Here is a 21102-nt window from a genome sequence, read left to right as displayed (position 1 = left end):
CATACTTTTAGAAATATCAAACAGTTTCTCCTGTGAAAGGTTTGCTGGTCTTCAGTCAGTGTTTGACATTGTCCATGGATTCTGTTTCCCAAAATTTGTCAACAAGCCTACAGAGTGATTGCAATGTGAAACAGGTGTATCTGGGAATTTGACATTTTACGTGTATTAGGGTTAGATTGGTTCACAAACTTCATGGTTGAGTTTTATATCATGCTTTTGTGGTCACATCTTTCAGTTTGGCTCAGTATAAAATTTGCCAGGTACTCCTGCTTCCTCCAAAAACATGCACGTTAGGTTCACTGAGCACTCTACGTTGTCAAAAGGTTGTGTATTTAAACCAAAAACACATAGTCTCTTTCACCTAAATGCTAACATACAATGGGAAATTCCATAGACACCCAGGCTAACAATTGACATATTTATATAGTATATATGCAGCGGTTTTCTTACACTATAAGCAACGGATAATATAACAATACTCACCCATGAGCAGCAGGTTTTGCATTGATGGGGAAAGTGTGACAAAAAATGCATTATTTGTTTATATTCTATTTAATTATGTAATTGTTGTAATTTAATATAAAGTATAATATACAGTACTAAGTTTCCTAATTAAAAACACATTACAACAATTTATTTATTTATTTATTTTCTGGAGGCTGGAACGGATTGATGGCAATTCCATTCATTTCAATGGGGAAAGCTGTTTTGACATGTTTTGAGTTACAAATGTGGTCAAGGTACAAATTTAAATTGTGTCTGACTTTCAAGACACCATTAGCCCAAAGACTTGTAGGCAAAGAAATCTATAGCAGCACAGCATGTTCTTCTTTTCCCCCCCCTCTGTTTCCTTCCACCGTTTGTAATCCGTAAGGGACAGTCACTTGATTAGCGATAGTGTGGAGGACTCCAGCCCGGCTTCTCGTCTCCGTGGTTTTGCACATGAAACATCCCGACAGCTTGTATCTGGTATTTAAAAGAGCGCTTTAAAATCTGAAAAGGAAACTTCACTGTGACTTTCTGAACAGCCGACACTACATCTTATCAGTACATTTTTGAGCAGTTCTCTACTTTTTCCACCGCCGATAAGTTATGTTTAAATGGCTACAATATTCCCACCAACACACTAAAAATTTTGGGCATCACTTAACATTCTCTAGTCACAGTTTTAGTTCAAATTGGCTTTGAATGTGGATGTAAAGCATCTGAACGTGTTCCAGAATAATGGAAGAAGCCACTAATGACGTCATTTAGTTTTGGCAGAAGGAGGCAATACACAAATGAGCAGGTCCTTGTTGTCATTCGCTTTCATATTATCTTCGGCTGCAGCTCAGTGAACACAATGATTAGGTAATAGCCCAGTGCACACAGCATGTTTAGGATAGTATTTTTAGAATCATCTTTTCTAAACAGGTACTTGAGCCTCATGTCTAAATTCCCTCTTCTCCTTCTCTTTTCCCAGAAATGGAAGGAGCTATTTGACAAGGTACGTACTGCAAGATCAACACATCTCGACTTTTGCTTCCATCACCCATTTGTGTTCATCCTGTGTGTGGCCTCTTTGTCTGGCTGGAGAATCACATTTGTTTTACCTGATGAAGGTCAATGATTTTAAGTCAGCCGACTATATTAGAATACACTCAGATTGAATACATTGTAAACATATATTCTAGCACTTGATTGGACTGTAAATAACTGGTGACATATTTTCCGAAAAGTACTTTTCTGTTGTTACTGCAATGGAAGTTCAGTGGAACCTCAGAGATGCTGTTCAACCTCTGATTTGTTCTGATTTCGAAACACCTTGTATATAGGTATGGGTACACAGTATCGAAAAAAAAAGTGTTGACAAAAATGGTTCCAAATTAGATTCATTTATTATTATTATTATTATTATTATTATTATTATTATTATTATTATTATCATCATTTGTATTATTATTTAGAAAACACTAAAATTCTAACCAAATATTAGATATGTTATATCCATGAATAATTAATAATAATAATTTTTCATGGTCTGGTTTAAGGCAAAGAATCCTGAGGAAATTATTAAGGCAATAATAATAATTGTAATTTTTGTCAAAAAATAGACATAATGGACAAAGAGAATTAGCTCCTCTGCAGAAGTGTACGTACAATTTTATAGACAAATGATGCGAAACATTTTCTTCTTCCTTGCGTAACAAAAACTAATTGAGAAGCACTGACGTAGTGTAAAAGCGTCTTTTGATATCAAGTGTGTGCTCGCTGAATTGAGGTAACTTTAGTTCGAGCAGCATTTTCTCTAAAAGCCTAGGTCGATTTTGACTTTTGAGGTTCAACTGTAGCTGCAAGACATCTGTTTGTCAAGCGGTGTCGTTGGACTTCTCCAATTTGTTTGGGTCTCAGCTGGTGAAGATTGGACACTCTCTCTTCCCGTCAGCTCCGTTTTCGTTTAGGCTCATTAGGCAAATGTATTTTTAGATTAAAATGCAGCATGCTGCTCGCTTTAAATCCTTTTTTTAAAAGCCCGCCGGCTCGCTAAAAAGTGCAACCGGGGCTTTGACTTTTGTCAAAGCAGACTCCTGCAGCGACCAGTAGCACACACGCTGTCGGAAATGTGTGAATGCATTTGGGGTGACACATACACGTACACACATCAGCCAGACCAGTTTGGTAATAATCACAAGAGAGGGGAACACAGACTAGCTGATGTTAGCGGCAGGTTGGGCTGACAGACGGTGGACGGAGCCCTATTACCACACGCACACAAATGCATACACACACAGTCCTCACTCTGGGCGGCTGCCCCAGCACCTGCCTGCCCTGGGGCCCCACACTTTCTCTTCGGGGAAATGGTGTGCATGAATGTAAGTGTTTGTGTGCATGCATATGGGATTTAATGGGGTGAGTCAGAGGCTCGTGTCAGACTCACCCTTTTTTTTTCTGTAAAGGAGGTCACAGGGGATTATGGGAAAGGAAAGAGGTTGCCTTGTGTGTGCATGAGTACACATGAAGCCTTAAGTCTTCCTTTATGTGAAAAAGTGGTGGAGGTTCACGCCCGGCCTGGCGGCGTGTCGGTTACAAATGCGCCGCCGCGATATTATTCAACATGTCTTTCCTTTTGTCTGGCAATGATTTGCTTCACTTGTCAAGCGGAGGGGGGATGACCCCGGTGGTCCTCGCTAGCATCTCTTCAATGACGCAGGTTGCTGCCTCGTGTGTCTCTATTGTGCCAGCGATGCCAGATAACATAAACGGGAAGGAGTTCAATCAAATTTGGACTAATGCAACAGTAATTTTCTTGGCTTAAATTAAGCAGGGGTTGGTGGTACCATTCTGATCACTACAAACAAACGATACATGTTATTGTTCTTAAATATGTTTTCTCAAATCATACACTAAAGTACGAAATGCATTTCACTCCCTGTGGTAGAACATTGAAATTGTTGTCACCACACTCGGGTGAGTTTGGGGAAAAATGCCCCAAACACTGACTGCAGAACGGACGCGGTGCGTTTTCCGTACGGCTGCCGTACGGAAAACGCAAGGATAGAACGCATTCAAGTCCGCGTCCTTTCCGCAGTCAGTGTGAATTGGGCTTTAGAATGATCGACATGAAATTCACAAACTTTGCTGGACATGTCGATCATAACAGGATGTACGCAAAAGTCACATGGAAATGTGCTGGTTTTATTTTTGAGCAGACATTTTGGATAAATTCCAAGTCTTGTGCTCTGACAAACTCCGTCAAAATAAGTTCTGATTAGAAGCAAGTATCGCAGACGGATGGCTAATGCTAAATGGCTAAGCTCGCCCCTACATTTAGGCTTCAGTGTGCTTCAAGTGATCATTGGACATGTACATATTATCCCCCAGAACAGTCAAAAACAAAGGCAGGAAAAGAAAATCATTTCAGAGTTGAATGGATTCAAGTATTTCCAACCCATTTGTCTCCTTGCACTCTTATGGTCTTTAAATCTAACCAACTTGTCACATGCTGCAATTTGAGCCCCAAGATGGCTCTATTTGTTTAAAATAAGATGTGCAATCAATTCTGACGTCCCCTGTAAGTCAGATGGATAAATGTCTTGAATGTTTATGTGGCAGAGGCAAGACAAAATCCTCACTTCTTTTACTTAAAGCAAAAACCTTCCTCTTATACCCCACACTGTAATATCATTTTCTACTGACTGTACATATCAATATGCGGGTTTTAGAATCACTGCTTCTGGATTCTTAAGTGCTGTGTTGTGCTGTTTGCGCTCCACTTCACCCTCTTTTTCTGTTTCCCATGGGAGGATTTTGTTACTTTATATGTGCTTCCCTCTGCATGTCGGAAGATTGAACATGAGCTGAACACAGACGGAGGTGATGTCTTATTGAAAAACTGTAAATACAATATTTTATATCGGGGCGGCCGGGAACCTCATGGCGAGGGTATGCATTAGATCTGATCCACCATGCAACTCAAAAAGGCAAATAAAACATCAGAGATCATTTTATAAAATCCCACAAATACTCATTATATTAATAATAAATAGTTGTTACATCATAACATCACAAACATGGTATGGCCCTTGAACGACTTCATTAAAATTTGAGCGGCCGCTAACATGGAAATGGGTCCTTACTCCTGTGTTTCTGTATGCTACACGTCATGTGAAAACGGGAACCTCTGCTGTGTCGTGCCCGACCTCGTTGTCGTCACTAAACTGTTGTCTCATGTTGCTTTTGTGCGGATTTCCGGGGATTTGAAGATGGACCATAGCTGCCGTCCTGGATTTAGCTGATAAACCGTATTAAGCTTGTTTAGATCATACCACAATGTGAAATGGTTCTGCTTATCGCCTGGGGGAAGAATTTCAAATGCATTCCCTTTGGGGACTTGACAGTGCAGGTGATCTCGCACAAGTTGTCACTGCACAGACGTACTAATTAAAAGCAATGAGAGTGCCGTGATTCTTGTAACTTGTGTGGAAGTTCCCGGTTTTAATGTAGACTTGCAGTAGAGCTACATGGAGCCTTGGAATTAGTATCATTGTTTGATAAACGTGTGTGTGAGAGAGAAAGTGTTACAGTTGCTTTTGTGTTGACAGCCACCACGCAGTGTTGGAAATGCCCCAGGCATGCACCCGCGCGAGCTTAGTGATTAAACACTTTCGCATGGCTGCGTGTTTTCCATGAAATGGCTTTTCTTGCTTGATGCCTAAAAAAAAAAAAACAACTGAGTGTGAGATGAGACTTTCAAGTGATAGTAGGAGAGTCCATGGGGAAGTTAGGAAAATTGTTCTCAAGAGAACAAGTACTATAAGTAATGCAGTATGTTTTTGGTTACTATATATAAACTAGGAGTGTCAAAATTATCGCGTTAATTTTTTTAACGCTCAGTTAACTACTGCCACATATTTGGAAAGACTCAACTGAAGGGATTTCCAGTCACGACGCAGCAGGAACGTACATGTCAAAATTACCCAATAGAAATGCACTGTACTACATTGGAGCTAAAACACACAATGTATAAGGGGCATAATGTTAGCGTGGAGGAGCCATTTGGACTGTGTGATATGTCAGTCTGCCACAGTACAGCGGCAACTTACTCGATGTCAGCTTTTTTTGCCTTAAGTATAGGTGGCTGGTATCTAAAATAAGGCCAGTATCGACTCAATACGGTACCGGCTATTGGTTCTTGCCCATCCCGAATGGCAACAGATAAATATTTTGGTCAAGTGAGACTTTTCCCTCTCCCAGAAACTTCCACATTTGCCGTTCTTCCCTATGAACACGTATAGTCTTCATCCATATCATGTAACATGCTGATATGTTTCTCCGCATAATTGCCATTGATGTGTACACACACAGATGGCGAGGTCACACTCGCCTGACCCGCTCATCTAACATTCCCAGAATGATTGACAACAGCTGAGTTCGGGAGATCCCAGTTTTGGAGAAGCTGCAAATTACCCGCACTGTATTAAAAAAAACAAAAAAAACAATAACAACAACAGACAACAATTCCAACTATTTAATTGAAAGATTTAATCCTATCTTATTGTTCTCTGCTGCTGCTCCTCCTCAGGGCCCTAAATAGATTTCCGTTCTGAAAGGCTGAGTTCCAGCTGGCGGAGTGTGAAAACAGTTTCCGCTTTTATGCCGAGGTAAAAATAGCAGCTCGCCTGTTGATCGGTAAATGAGAAAAAGACGATGTGCCAGGTTGGCCGTAATTGGCTTCACAGTTGAAGCTCGCTGCAGCACTGGCATGACATTCAAATGTTGCGCTCCGGTACAGTAGCAACTTTATGGTTTCTCCCTTTTTAAATGTACATGTGTGTTCATATGATAAATTACAAGGTCAAAACTCGGGCACGAATGATATGTTTTTTTTTAAGCCGATTGTGATATTTGGCTAAATAAAATTCTGATAACCGATTAATTGGCCAGTTAGTTCACAACAGAGAAAAATAAATATTTTATTTTGAAGGGGGAGTGTTTGAAAGTTATCTTATGATATAATGTGTGATAAATAATAAAATGTAATAATAATAATAATAATGTGTGATAATGGCAAAATTGGTAAAGAATTGTCAGAGTTTCAGTTTCAGAGTGTCAGAGTGCACTGATGTTTGATTTCCTTTCAGAATAAAGTTGATCTTGAGATAAAGGGGGAGAAAAAAAGGGCAGCCCAGTTGTTTTGTGTTTAATATGTCAGATCTGAGGTTCTGGGTTTGAATCTCAGCTGTGAGGTCGGTCTTCCTGTGTGGACCTGGCATCTTCCCTCACTCTCAAATCATGTTACATTCATTGAAGGTTCAAATTCAAATTGTCCATGGGTATGAATTCATTTTTCCAACAATGCATTCTAACTGTGTGTCTTAGAAAACCAATATGTAATAACGCCCCCAGAAAATAATTGCTTTGAAAGCGTGTTAATGGTACACTGTAGTCACAGTTCTGCCGTTGCCATGACAACCCAGGAACACTGACACTCCCAGTGAACTATAACATTTAGGGAACATATGAGTAAACCAATTCATTGCTGGTCTAAACTCTCATCAGAATCTTACCTAAACCTACATTTACAACCTAAATTCAAAGATTTATACCGTCAAATTGTATTTATTTATTCCCAACACTCGTCTAGTATCTTTATTTCATAACATTTCTTTTGGTGCTTTCAGCACATGTATGGGGATTTTTCCCCCCCGTCCAATCAGATTTCAGCCTGCATGTGCTGCCACGCTACTCTAATCTGCCTATCGCCCTCAGAATCAGGAGTGTTGGTTGATGTTAGTTGAAGTATTTACATTTCAAAATCACCTCAACATTTTTCTGTCCTCTGATTGGTTGGTCAGAGCATATATTTAATAATCAGTATACCTGGTATGTTGTGTTTTATGAAAAATGTTTTCTCTCTTGTTATTGATAAATAGGGGTGTGAATTGCCTAGTACCTGACGATTCGATTCGTATCACGATTCACAGGTCACGATTCGATTCGATACCGATTAATCCCGATACGAATGGTCACGATTCGATACCGATTAATCCCGATACGAATTTATAAGTCGATTGTTGCGATTTTTTTTCATTCATATTTAGAAAATACTAATCAGTAAGCTTGTAGAGTGTAAGATTTATATGAAAATGTATTATTTATTTATCTGAAATTTCAGTCTTATAGAGGTTGTAATCTGTTTCATGTTTGAACAGCATTAAAATAAAAATATTAAGGCTTAATGTGCCGTTCATATAACATTCTTCCATGCTCAAGGTGTGAATCCTAAAAAAAAAAAAAAAAAAAAAAAAAAAAAAAAAAAAAAAAAATCGATTCTGCCCTTATTGAATCGATTCGAGAATCGCGCGATGTAGTATCGCGATATATCGCCGAATCGATTTTTTTTAACACCCCTATTGATAAATATTGATTCTCAAGTGCTCCGAATGATGTATATGGTACAGTTGCCTGCTGTTATATTGTGTTTTTATATAATATTGATAGTCTCTATAATTGCAATGTAATGATGGAATTAAAAATTGGCGTATATGGAATAATTCCCATCAAAGCCCAGGTAGCATTTGCACACCCCGCGGCTGAATTTGGGAGAGGCTGGTTTAAAGAATCTTGTGTAGGCTATCATTAACGATCCATTGACAACAGTTGGGATCTTCACTGACACAGCATCTGATACTTAAAGCCAAATCCCCTGCACTTGCTTTAATGGGATTAGAATAGCCAATAATAATGTGTTTGTGTGTGAGCGCGCATGTTAACTGCGTCTTTCGCGGCCCATTAGCGAACGTTCCACCAAGTGTGCAATTTGCCGGGAGGAAGTTTAGTCTAGCCAGGCAGATGGCACCCTGACAATCACCTCAAACACAAGCAGACAGCAAGCAGGACCCCGCCGCATTTGCACCTCTTTGTTAGATTTATGATGCCAGATACGCTCTCGAAAACATTTGTTGGCTTTCCTGATTGCTTTGTGTCGCGCTCATCTGTCCATGAGGCTGCCTTCCAGCAAATGACATTAGAATCAAAAAAGACGTTTTGTTAAACATAATATGCGACACATATAATTCCTTTAAATGATGGATATTACCTATTACCGACATAATCCGCAATCAAATGAACATGCGTCAATGTGATTGTATTTTCACGATGGCTGTAAATGTTTTGTGTGCAGGCCTTGTTTCTTTTGCACAATGACTGTTTGTTTCTCCTGGCAGAGGAGTTTTGGCTCTGTTATAGAGCCATGATATCTTGTGTCAACAAATCCTTTGTCACGTTCCTCGATGCTCAGCACACAAGTGGCTTACACGCACACGTCCCACTTTCGATATTTGAAGGCCCCAAGAATGGCACTTTTTGTATTTCTGAAATTAATTCACTGTGACTAATTAGAATAGGAGAATAGGTTTTATGATATGCAAAAATATTGACCTCGAATACCTGAATTAATTTTGCATGACTAGAAGCAATGATATGCTACTTACTGAAACAGACAAATAGCTTTACTCCTTATTCTGTTTTGTCACTTAAAAGTTGTAAAACTGCCCACTATGAAGAATAGTGATGAGAATCACTAGATTGCAGTGTCGCAAATTATGAAATAATTCTGCAATAAAATATGCAGAAGCATCTTAATAAACTAGAAACTCATACTGATTATTTTCGGTTGTGAAGAAGTGGAAATGAAACGTACAGATTATGTAAATTCATTAACAGGAAATTAGTTTTCCGAAGGCCAATTCTCAATTTCAGAGCACTAGAAAGTTTGCCCAAACATTTGGATAGTAGTGTACATGAAAATATCTCAAAATATTTATCGTTTAACAAGGTAGGAAGCAGATAAATATTGACATCCAACTCTTTATTTTTTGAAAATTGTGCAAGTTTTTACATTTTCAAATGATCATGAGTACAAATCACAATATTCCATCACTGGTGAGCTATTTTTAGAACATGCTACTCATGTGGTCCTCTACCACGTTGGTGCACTCTAAAAATGGTTGGGTAAAAAAAAAAAAAAAAAAAAAAAAAAAAAAAAAAAAAATGGGTCAAGAACCCAACCCATTTTTTTCAGTTATTTGTCCCCCAAAAAGTTTAATGAAATTAAATTGTTAATTTTTGGGTTTGTTTTGTGGGTTTTTCATTTGACCCAACTGTTTGGGTTAATTGAATAACCCAATCGAATTGAGTAAAAAAAAAAAAAATGACCCAAACCAACTTTTTTAGTAATTTAACTAAAAAAATTGGGTCAAAAATTTGGCTCGCTTTGTGGCTTAATTAATACACCCAACCTTTTGGGTTAATTGAATAACCCAATCGAATTGGGTAAAAAAAAAAGAACCAAACCGTTTTTAGTAATTTAACCCAAAAAGTTGGGTCAAAAATTTGGTTTGCTTTGTGGCTTAATAAATATACCCAAACTTTTGGGTTAATAGAATAACCCAATTTAATGAAGCTAATGAGTTCAAGTAACCACGATACATATTTTTGACCAACCGATCCATAAGAATTAATCAACATTCACACAGGTCTCAGCATTTCCAAGTTCAAGTTTTATCCCTATTAAACAACATATAACTCACTATAGAGTCGATTAACTTCTGCAGTTAAGCTTGCTGATTGCTCTGCTGTTACTTATGTTATCATTGCACGCTGTGGCCTCAGCTCGTCCAAGGTGAGCGACAGTGCTTAGTCATAACGGCCCGACCTTTTGTTTTCCGCTCCCGTATCATCTTACAGGACACGGCTGCCAAAATCTGACAGCAGTGCTAAAGTGCTGAAGTAGCTGACTGTGATATGGAGGACCCACAGTATAGTCGAGTACACAGTACATCTGTTTTTGGAATGTTATTGTCCCTCCTTATCTAAGTGTTGTTGGAAATTTTGCCACTAAAAGTTGATCATTACAAATGTTTGATGGTGGAGAGTTGATTGTTGTTTAAAAGTTCATCAAGAAATTGAGGCAAAATGGAGCGTATTGATGGACACAATCAGAAAAGGCTCTTTTAATTCAGTTTCAACCAGATTATTAGGCCTAAACTAGCCTTATTTTAAGCTATTGGATACTTATGGAGGCTGCTGATACCAGCCACCGATTATTATGGCAAGAAAAAAAAAACTGACAGAAGTCCTCCTCTGTAGTAGTATGCAATATACTGCAACGATTTTGAAGTGCTAAAAGTACATTAAGTCGCACATGGACTGTTGACCTCCCAGGATTACGGGTAGAGGTTCTCACCCCGTGGCGGATCTGTGGCCTGCTTGATTGTGGTCAATCCAAAGATCCGCCAGGAAACATTTCACCGAAACAACACAGCAAGTGAATAGTCGGTGGTCACTCCGCATCCATTCATCCCTCCAGGTAGCTCAGGGCTTTTTAGTGGGGATTGACAGGCAGGTCAACCCTGAAGGCACCCTTGAAAATGTTCCCGACAACTTGGCTTGCTACCCCCTAACATGACCCCTTCTTGCCATTTTCTTTTCTCCTCCACATTTGAAGAAATTGAAGGGAGAGCAAACAGTCGTAGGTCCATTTGCCAGCCAGTAGAGATCATAAATCTACCCTGAATGGAGCTGCTGGGTTTTGAAGAAAGATGGGGCGGGGGAGGGTGTTGACCTCAGGGCAGGCCTGGAGGAGAAGAAGCGAGTGAATGGGAGAGGAAGAAAGCTAGCGAACAGCTCGTTAAACAAATGTTTCTCCCTTCTTTTTGTTCATCAGCTTATGGAATAATGCGAGCCGGAGTGCTTGATGGAAGGTTTGGCCTGATGATAACGAGGGGCTCTCACCTCGTTGTAAGGGGGAGGTGTTGCACGATGGGTCATGCTGACCTGAGCGTGCCCTTTGCCACTCCATCAGGGTTTTGTTTGTGCGCCTTTTGCCACGACTTTTACTATCTCCGTGTCAAATGAGAGTGACTTTTATTGCAAAGCTTGGCCTGTCCCTCCAGGGAGGTTTGTGCATCTTGTTGATGTCACGTGCGTATACAAGCCGTCTCTCCAGCGTCAACGCTTTACCAAGCAGCAGCAGGAGGTTAAGTGTTTATATGAACACATGCTGAAGTGCCTGCTGAGAGGCGCTCAACTCAGTTTGGATGCAACCCCCTTTTTACTACTCCAGACACCCCGAGGGGCTTCCACTCCTTGCTCTCACGCTTCCTCCTTTCAACCCTACGTTTTTAACCGTATTCCCGCAACCCAGTCATTGTGTATGTGAGGGGCAGAGATCACAGAATGGATCGCTGTTGGGCGGCACAGATTGGCAAGAGGACTTCTTCATTTGAAAGAGGCGGCATCATGACAATCAGACAGGTGCCTCCAATTGGAGGCCAAATCTCCGTTTTTACTTCCTGGTAGGTTACTTTGTCAGCACTTCCAAATTTCGGCATGCTGACAAATGGTGATTTCGCGTTGCCACGGTACTCTTTCACACTGAGTGCAGTGTGAAAAGGGCTTTACTTAAGATGGCAGCATATTAGGAGTGAGGGCTTCATTTGTACACATTTTTGGAATAATATGAACCCTTGAACTACCTGCTCGACCGGAGCAAAATAAGAACCACCAATTCCTTTACCATGGGTGCAAGATCAAGTGCTTGCCAGGCCATGTTTTTTAAGGAATTATTTAAGATTTATAACACATTTTGTTATTGTTGGCCAAATAAAGGTGTGCTGTTGCACCCTGTACATGAGCTTTTTCCATTAAAGAAGTATATGATTGTGAATCTGTTGGCACAACTACGACTTAATCACTTGCTTAACCCAAATAATGGCTTGACGTGCTTGAAATTTATTAGGGACTCAATTTGATTTGTTTGATTTTTGCTATATATGTTATGTTCTGGAGTTGGATCCCAAAAGCGCAGACACAAATAAGATTTTAACTCTTTATTCACACAACTTGAGTAAACAAAAAACAACAAGAATCACGAGACGCCAAGCCCCGTAGGGCTGCGGAGATGCACAGAGGAACAGAAGGTAATAATCCGACAGACACACACATTTCTCAGACAGCTTATATAGACAGTGAATCGATCTCATTGGTTGTGGCTAGACACGTGGGTAACAGTACTGACATGGAATCATTTGGTTGGCTGTTGATCCAGTAAAGAGATTAAAGATTCTTGACATCACATGGCATCCATAGCCTAAAACCAGTTGAAACTAGATGCCGGTTACATCAGTTCAAAACAGACACTTGTTACATCAGTACAACACAGACACTTGACCTCTCGTTCATGACCCAAACTTAACCCTGGCGTGACCCAGTCATGAGTCAAGACCCAAACAGTACCCCTGAATGACCCGAGTCATGACAGTATAACTTGGTACTTGCTTGAAACTTGAGACACAATTTGGTCAATTTAATATTTTTTCAACAAATTATACTGGTTGTTATTTTTTACAAATTATTGTCCAATCTAAAGTGTTGAAAATGCCTTATTCTATTTGATAATGCAATGCTAATATCCCATTTTTGGGGTCTGCTGAAGCTCCAAGTTTTCGTCCGTCAGCGATTTGTGACTGTCTCCCACCTGAAAGTGTTTTTAGCTTCGGAATGGTGAGTTGAACAAGTTCATGTCCGCCGATGTAACACTGCGCTGTATCCTGTGGCTGTTGCTATCACATGGGATTAGTTACCTCTCCAAAAACCATTTTAATGAGCACTTACTCATTCAGTCACAAGAGCGTGAAGCACTGTTAATGCCGGGAAAATGAACAGACGGCACTGTGGTGTGAATGACATTAGCTTCAATCAGGATTTTTCAGACACTCGTGAAAACTCACTTGATTCTTAATGCACGCGTGCTCCTGTGCATAAGAGAGTGGGGATTTAATATAATACCTCAGTGTCTGACATCCAACCAACCACACATCTTCAAGTAGCCTACCATATGTGTCAAGCGTATAGGTGCACATATGCCCGCTTCTAGCAGTTGCTTGGTTACAGACCATTTGACGAGGAAACGGTGCATGTATGTGACGGCCTCAGAAGGCATGCGTGGGTTGTGTGTCTGTGCCACATGTATGTGCATGTGTGAGCTGTAATCTGTCAAAGGAGACAGGTGACTCTCTCTGATTGGCGGATTTACTGAAAATCCTGAGAGAGACACTGTCAGTCATCTAAAGTCACCATAAAACACTGCTCGGATGTCAAAAATATTTATCTGTCTGAGTGAATTATCATTACAATTTGAATATTCGTATGTATTAGAAAACAAAGCAGGGGAGATGCTGTCAATCAGTCTGTATAACTTGCTATGGTTATACAACAATTTAAGGAATGGAGTAAGTGCACTTGAATTAAATCAGGCCTAATTATCTTATTCATCCATGCAGACAGAATGAGTTCAACTTCAGCGGATTCACTGAGATGACCCAAGAATGATTTTGAAACTTTCAAACAATTTCTTCCAGTTTAGTGCTTCCGTAATGCCAATGAACATGGATATGACACGATTACATCAGGGGTCGACATGATATGACATTTTGAGGTTATTTTAGGTACACGAGAGGCACAATTCCTTTGTCTATAAAAAAAAAGAAGACATTTAAATCACATTTAATTGTGCTTCCTTTAACCTACAGATACCCTGCAAAAATTAAATAAGGTCTAATGTGTAGATGATAATGTCACAAAGAGACAATAGCTGTATAAAAGGAATCTTATGGACGTGGGAATGACTTGTTCCAAAATCAGTAATAAAGTACTAAAAGTATGTTTGAAACTAAACTTTGTTGATTACTGTGTCAGGGTTACCTGTTTGACATTATTAAACACAACACAAAAAGGAGAGGAGACACTCAGGGCTCGTGAGGAGACAGGAGAGGAACTGACTGATACAATTCACTCCTGCACTCTCTGAAGATTCCTCTCCTCACCCTCTCTATTTATTTGGTTTTCCACGCCCTTTCTACTCCCTTAGTTACATTGACATTCCAACCCTAAAAATGCAAATGCAAGGCATCGTTTGAACACAGTGTACTTGTTTGTCTATGTGTTGTGCATCTGAGTGGAAGATTGCTGAGTACGTGTGGTCAAGTTTGCCATCATTTCTTAACAGAAAACAGGCGGCCTCAGCAGACTGGCTCGAACCATTCTGCTGCGTTAGATGTTGTGGTTCTTCAGCTTTTTGAGTCATCTTCAAATAGCCAGGCTATGTGAATGTGAGTGGGAACAGAGCAAAGCATTCTTCATTGCAAGCAGAAGCAGTTCTTTATTGCAACAAATGTATGATAACTTATTATTTACAATTATTCCTACACCGTGAGAGCAAGTTGTACGTTAAAATACTGTATCAACATGAATATGAATATTCCAATGCGATGCCACTGGAAATGTAGTGAAGTGTAGTAGTGGTATAGGATGGATAGTCTAATACAAACAAAATGGAAATCATCATATCTGCCTTGTAAATCCGGCTTTGTGTGTTTGTGTTTGCTTTGCTATAGCTCTATTTACGTGTGTCTGAGGCTTTTGCCTTCACCTCCGCATCCTGTTTTAATAGCATCATTAACCGGCACGGCAGTGACATTTGGGAGCTATTAAAAGTCTCGCAGCAGCATGAGTCATGTGACGTGTCTGTGGTCAGAGCACTGGCTGAAGGGGATTGACCGTGATGTGAATGGTGAGCTGCTCTTTGTATGAGTCCAAACGCTTGGCTTGACCTTTTCTTGAGGGGTTTTCCGCAATGGAAGAGGTGATGTCTGGGTAATTAAAGATGTGAAGTCACAGCTGCTTGTCACATTCCTCCTGCCGTTGTCTTTCGAGGACCGAAACGGAATAGCAATTTCGCTCCGTGCGGCATTCCTGCATCTTGACCTTCTCGGCTAAACAATACTTCTTTTGTCGGGATTACTCTGAATCCTCCCTCTGTCGGAGAACAATGAAATGAAACAAGCCAGTAGCTAGCGTGTTGGCAGCAGTGCCGGCTCGAACCAGGAGCTGTCAGTTCTAACTCACACTGTGAAAGAGGTTAGCTTATCCGATTCCTTTGGTGAACTAAACAACGTGTACTTCAGTTTTCATCTCATCTGAGTCTCAGAATTGTATTACCTACTTCTACTCAGGTATATTGCAAAGAAAATTCCACTGTGACACTGTAAATATTATTTACATTTGCATTTTTTACCTTTTAAAACCACTGTACTTCTCAGCGAAGCTGGTGAGCCAAACAAAATGGTATGTTTAAGAATGTAGCATTGGGGAACCTTGACTTACAAGAATCATTAATGACAAGTAAACAGTGACCACAGCTAAAGCAAAAAAATACGCAGTTGAGGCCAATAAAATATATTTAAGCCACGACTTGACGTTGTCCTCCGAAGATGAGCTGTTTTGACAAGAGAAGCTAGTTACTTCCTGTCGTTTGTGTGGTGGTATCTCAAAAATGACATGCAGCAAATAAAGCCAATGTGCAAGGTATATTTGCAGCTGTGCCCTCAAAAACGGGCCACTCAACAAACTTGTTGAATCCTCTGAAGAAGTACAACCACACAAGTGATGCTGTGGAAAACATGAAAATGTGAGCGGAGTCGGCATAGTCTCCGCACGTAGCATTAGTAGTTAGCCGCTGCTAACTAGTGGTGCAGCCACTGGACCAAAGCAGCAATCAATTGTGTCATCTTTTGAACAGTAAGTGGCAATGATGTTAACACCAGACATAGCATAATAACTTAAAAATGATGATGTTTACATTCTAAAAGGGTAGCTAAGTTAAAAAAAAAAACTTCCAATAATATGTTCAATTTGTCCCCACTAGTCTAAACACGGTATTCTGATTAATATTGCGTTTGTTGAATCTAAATTAAGCAGCAAAATTCCTCTGTTTTTATCCATCACATGGGGCGGCCATTTTGCCTTGTCCTGCTACTTGCTGTCAACTGAAAATGGCATCACAGTTTCTAAGGGCTTAGGCAACGACCGTCACGGCTCACCTTTTTTCTCAAAATAAAAATAATAATAATAATTTTCAGTACAAATACTTACTTATGGACCAGAATGCTTTTTATATAACGCTTTAAACTACACCATATGGTGCCCAAAGTGCTTTGCAATCGAAGCCTCACATTTAACCATTCACGCACACATCAGTGGTCGGCTGCTGCTTTGCAGGTCGCTGCCAGGTCCACTGGGACCCTTCGACATGGTCAGCAGGGATGAGGATCATACTCACAAGCAACCACTCTACCACAGAGCCATGCCACCCTTTATTGTGATTTTATTTAAATATTGCACACAAGAAAACTAATATTAAACCTAAAGCATTTAAAGAAAATTAAACTAATAAAAATGAACAAACCTGCACTGAAAACTAATTAAAACTCGTGTAATGAAAATTCCAAAACTATTATAATCTTGGTCAGTCCATCCACATACATAGTGACTCAGTTTCATTTCACTTGTGCAGAAATGTAAACATCCACCAGTTCATTCACATGCACATAATACCAACACCTGTCAGTCCATTCACGTGCACATAATGCAAACAGTCTCTATTCACACATAAAATAAACATTTGTCAGTCCATTCATGTACATATAATGTAAACATCCATCTGTCCTTTCTCATATACACTTATGTGTGTCTCTTGATGAAATAATGAGAGTATAACAGGTGGTTTTGGCCTTGCCGGTATTGAAAACTAGCTCCCATCCATCTCCACTCGGGCATCCAAGACATCAGGTGGCCTCATGCACTTGGCCGTGTTCCTTTTAGCCAATGTCAGCCGCCCTTCAGAATGAGTGAATAGCCCCCCGCCAGCCCCTCCCATTCAGACCGCCGCCCGCTGACAAGCTGTCGGCTCCATTCAACTTGAACTAGTCCGCTAAATGAGGCCAAGTCTGCCGGCGGGCCCGACGATAAGCCCCCAGACCCACACGCTGTCCCTGCGCTTACGACGGCCGACGACACTGATAATGTACTCTTTCAGCTGTAACAGATAAGGCGACAAAGGGGTGTGTGGCTCTGTGTGTGCGTGAGAGACAGAAATAACGGCTTGACGAATGTCACATTGGGCATGACCCCACCCCAGTGTGAAGGTGCTGATTAACATGAGAAGACCAATGTGTGTCCATTGTACCTGCTAGACACTCTCCCGAGGTGCAATTAGTAAACTAGCCGGCTTCTCCTGCACTTCCTTCCTTCCTTCCTTCCTTCCTTCTTCATTTTACAGCTATTCTTTTTTTCTTTTTTTTTCTTTAAAGTAATTTCCTGCCTTCCTTACTTTGGTACCTGCCCATTCCTGCTTTGAAATCCACTTCCTTTGTTCTCGGCTCAAATTATTTGCCATTATTCACAGTACCTATAAAAAAAAAAAAAATCAATACGCTAATTTAAAACGTTCCATCCAACTTTTGGCCCGCCCTGTATATTGGCAACGCTCGCTGGGTCTTGTCACGGCAGTTGCCACGGTGATTATCCACAGTCATGCCTGCCATTCCGCATCAGCCTTCAGGGGGATGTTACTATTCAAACACGCAGCATTTCGACTCCTGCAGGCCGCTGTTTTATTTTTACGCTATACCCGTCACGCTTGTCATGTCACACAAGCAAAATGGAAGTCATCCTTTGCACAGTGTTTGTACCTGGAGCTAGCTAGCACGTAGATGAGACAGGAGATGCATGGCGACAGCGAATCATGCCCATCACTGCCATGCACTAAGGTGGGTCCTGCAGAGCTCCCAGCATGCATCCTGTCTGATCTGGTCAAAGGCTTCAGGGCTTCCATTTTATTTTATTATTAACTCCCTAACTGCCGTGGATGTTTGTCAACTAGAATCCAACTATTTAGTGACACTGATTAACTTTAATAATGAGGTTTTTTTTGTTGTTGTTTTTTTAATAAGTACATTTTACAACGGGTCTATGTGGAAGAGGTTTTCACCCAGCTTGTCCTTGAAATTCAAGCTTCAACATACCTGCAAATGTAGAATCAATAATAGGCTCTGTGTTAAAGAGTCTTTGACTTTTTCACTTCCCAGTCTGTATTTTCAAGATTAACTTTTCACTATATGTTGAAACTATTGAAAATGATAGTTTTTTGAGTTTCACAAGCTGCTTTAAATATTTCTTTGTTTGGACTCAGTCAATCACCCGGAGGCGAAAATATTAACATTTCTTGTGTTGTTTTTTGTTGCCTTTCTGCATATTTTATAATAGGCTGTGCATTTCCTTGGGCTTTAGGCAAGACCTTAATATTTATGTTTTTGACAATGAGAAATAAATGCAAAACACTTGGCATTGTTTTCAATACGCAATCCCTCACTGCAACCTCCCGCCCAACAGAAAGACCCTAACACCCCCGCCTCGTCTCACTGCAGTTTCAGTCTCCAGACTGTAAAGACGATTTCAATATGAATGCTTATTATGGTAGCGAATGTTTTGCATATACGGTCTGTGCACATTTTTGTGTACTTGTTATAATCTGGCGCTCTGGTCTCTCACTGTTTTCAAAGCCTGCTAGGTCACAGTCAGTAACTTTGTTTCAAATGACATTAAAATGCTCTGAAGTTCTGAACTAAAAGATCTTTTAAATTAAATTCCGTTCATGCAGCCACAAGCTAATAACCCCCTAAATCCTTCCATCCAAATAATCATTCGACATAATGAAAAGTACTCGGATAACAGATGATTGACAGATGAATGAGGCAATTAATATTTTACTGCAGCAATAAAGTGCCTTTGTGAAAGAAAATCATGATTGGACTGGCTATATTAGTGCATCTTCAATATTAAAGTCCAGCTGTTGTTTTGTAAAGTTCTTTTTTGGACCAATAATATTTGTGTATGCCTCATTCTAATTGACTCATGCGGTGTCTTCCTGTCCTTTTTCACCTGTGTATGACATCAGAGCCCACAGCCCCCTTTTATTTATTTTTTATTTTTTGTTGTTGTTAATTTTGCCAAGCAACAAGTAGCTGCACAAGAGCGATGTGACCAACGAACAACAATTTAGCTCAGCTTCATTGCTGTGCTGGTAAGCTAGCTAAAAAGTTTATTGCAGTTGTAAAGTTTTACAATAAACCATGCAGGCTATTTGCTGTTGTGAGGTTTAGCACCGGGATTTTATATAGCTGCTGGAGAAATTTGAAGTCATGAAAACACATTAGACAGCAAGAGAGAGTACTTTTTGGCATTTGGCCTACCTCGGTACAGGGTGGTGATGTTAAATGGAACTTGTGAGTTAATTGTAGGTGTGTGGTACCTTTGCAGAATATTACTTGTAGAAGATGACGGGAGCGTGAACGGCAAACAAATGTCAATTCTGGGTTGGGGAAAGGTCTAATGATGGTTTTAAGGAATATGAGTGTGTTAATGTATGTGTATTGGGGGAGGTGTATTGTGAGGTTGTTGGATTGAACTGTAATCCTTTCGCCCTGGTTGGAAATGACCGTCTGCAGTCTGACGCAAACAATATGACACAATACGACAATGAGGACATGCACGCACACACTCATTGTCTTAGTCGTGACACTGCTTACTGTAAATGTTTTTACTTCATCATGAAACTGGCTGATTTGCTGCAACAGAAGGTTGGTTCTTTTTTTTTGTGGATGGAAGCTTGACTTCACTTTTACATAAAGTGTGTGTGTGTACTTCTCAGTACAGCAGTAATTTATGCCCATGAATATTGTTATATTGTCTGTCAACATGTGTTGCTTATATCTGTTGTTTAAAGCTCACACATAGAGGCTAATTGGTCGCTCTGTGCCTATGGAGTTTCCCTTGTATGTTAGCATTCAGGAAACTGAGGCTATGCGGTTGCTTTTAATACACAACATGTATACACAACTTTGTTTTATGTTCAGTAATCTTCAGGTGAGACTAGCAAAAAAACATTTTTTCAGCCTTTTAGGAAAATATAGTAATATCTGCCACTGCCAAACTGATACTCGTGAAGTGAGTTAAATCATCTGCCACCAGTTTGCAAACCAAAACAAAAAAAAATTGCCCGATAGATGGCTCGTATTTAGAAACAAATTGTAAGTCAGGTCTGTAGTATCCCAAGGCATCACTGTATTTTATGGTTACAAGTTCACAACCTTTTAATAGTTTTTTTTTTTCTCCACATACGTTATGTTTGCCTTTAATATTTCTGTTATTTACTTTTTGTCCACGCTGCTGCATCTCCCCTTTGAAAACATCTGTTCCAGCAAATGTGTTGCAAATGATCCAATATGTGCACTCATCCGTCATCCTGTTATTTTTCCAAACACATTCATTTCCATATTTACCAGATGAAAGCAACCAACTAAAGACAAAACATTTTAAAGAAGAGTAGTACTTACAAGGCACAGGCTTCCCTTAAGGTGTGAACGTTTGTCAGGTCCAAAATCAATACCAACTGTATTTGTGCATGTACACCACTCACAAAGCAATATTGGCAGTGTGTCAGTTGTTGGATTGAAGTTCATTATTTCCGTTGCTCCACCGGGAGTCGAATGTGGCTGCTTGCCAAGCTCCATCTTGCTGCCTGTTGTCCTGCTGACTCTTTTCGCTCTTTGGCTTATTTGCTGCACTTTAACTAACACTGATCGTGGGTAACAATGGCACGCTGGTAATTACTGATAGTGATGGCAGTTGTAGTTCGACATGAAAGCTATCACCTGTAGTTTA

At 40.1% G+C, this 21102-nt stretch overlaps 1 protein-coding gene across 2 annotated transcripts in view; it reads left to right on the top strand.

Moving 5' to 3' along the window:
• Positions 1 to 21102, top strand: part of rhbdl3 (rhomboid, veinlet-like 3 (Drosophila)) — a 34756-nt gene that overhangs the window by 1231 nt on the left and 12423 nt on the right. For both annotated transcript variants that reach the window (XM_077525277.1, XM_077525276.1), the window contains exon 3: positions 1463 to 1486. In XM_077525277.1, the coding sequence (XP_077381403.1) occupies positions 1463 to 1486 (24 nt within the window). The remainder of the gene's footprint in view (positions 1 to 1462; positions 1487 to 21102) is intronic.

The sequence above is a fragment of the Festucalex cinctus genome, chromosome 6, assembly GCF_051991245.1.
Source record: "Festucalex cinctus isolate MCC-2025b chromosome 6, RoL_Fcin_1.0, whole genome shotgun sequence".
NCBI lineage: Eukaryota > Metazoa > Chordata > Actinopteri > Syngnathiformes > Syngnathidae > Festucalex > Festucalex cinctus.
Note: the sequence above shows the minus strand (reverse complement) of the source record. Positions and strands in the feature narration are given on the sequence as shown.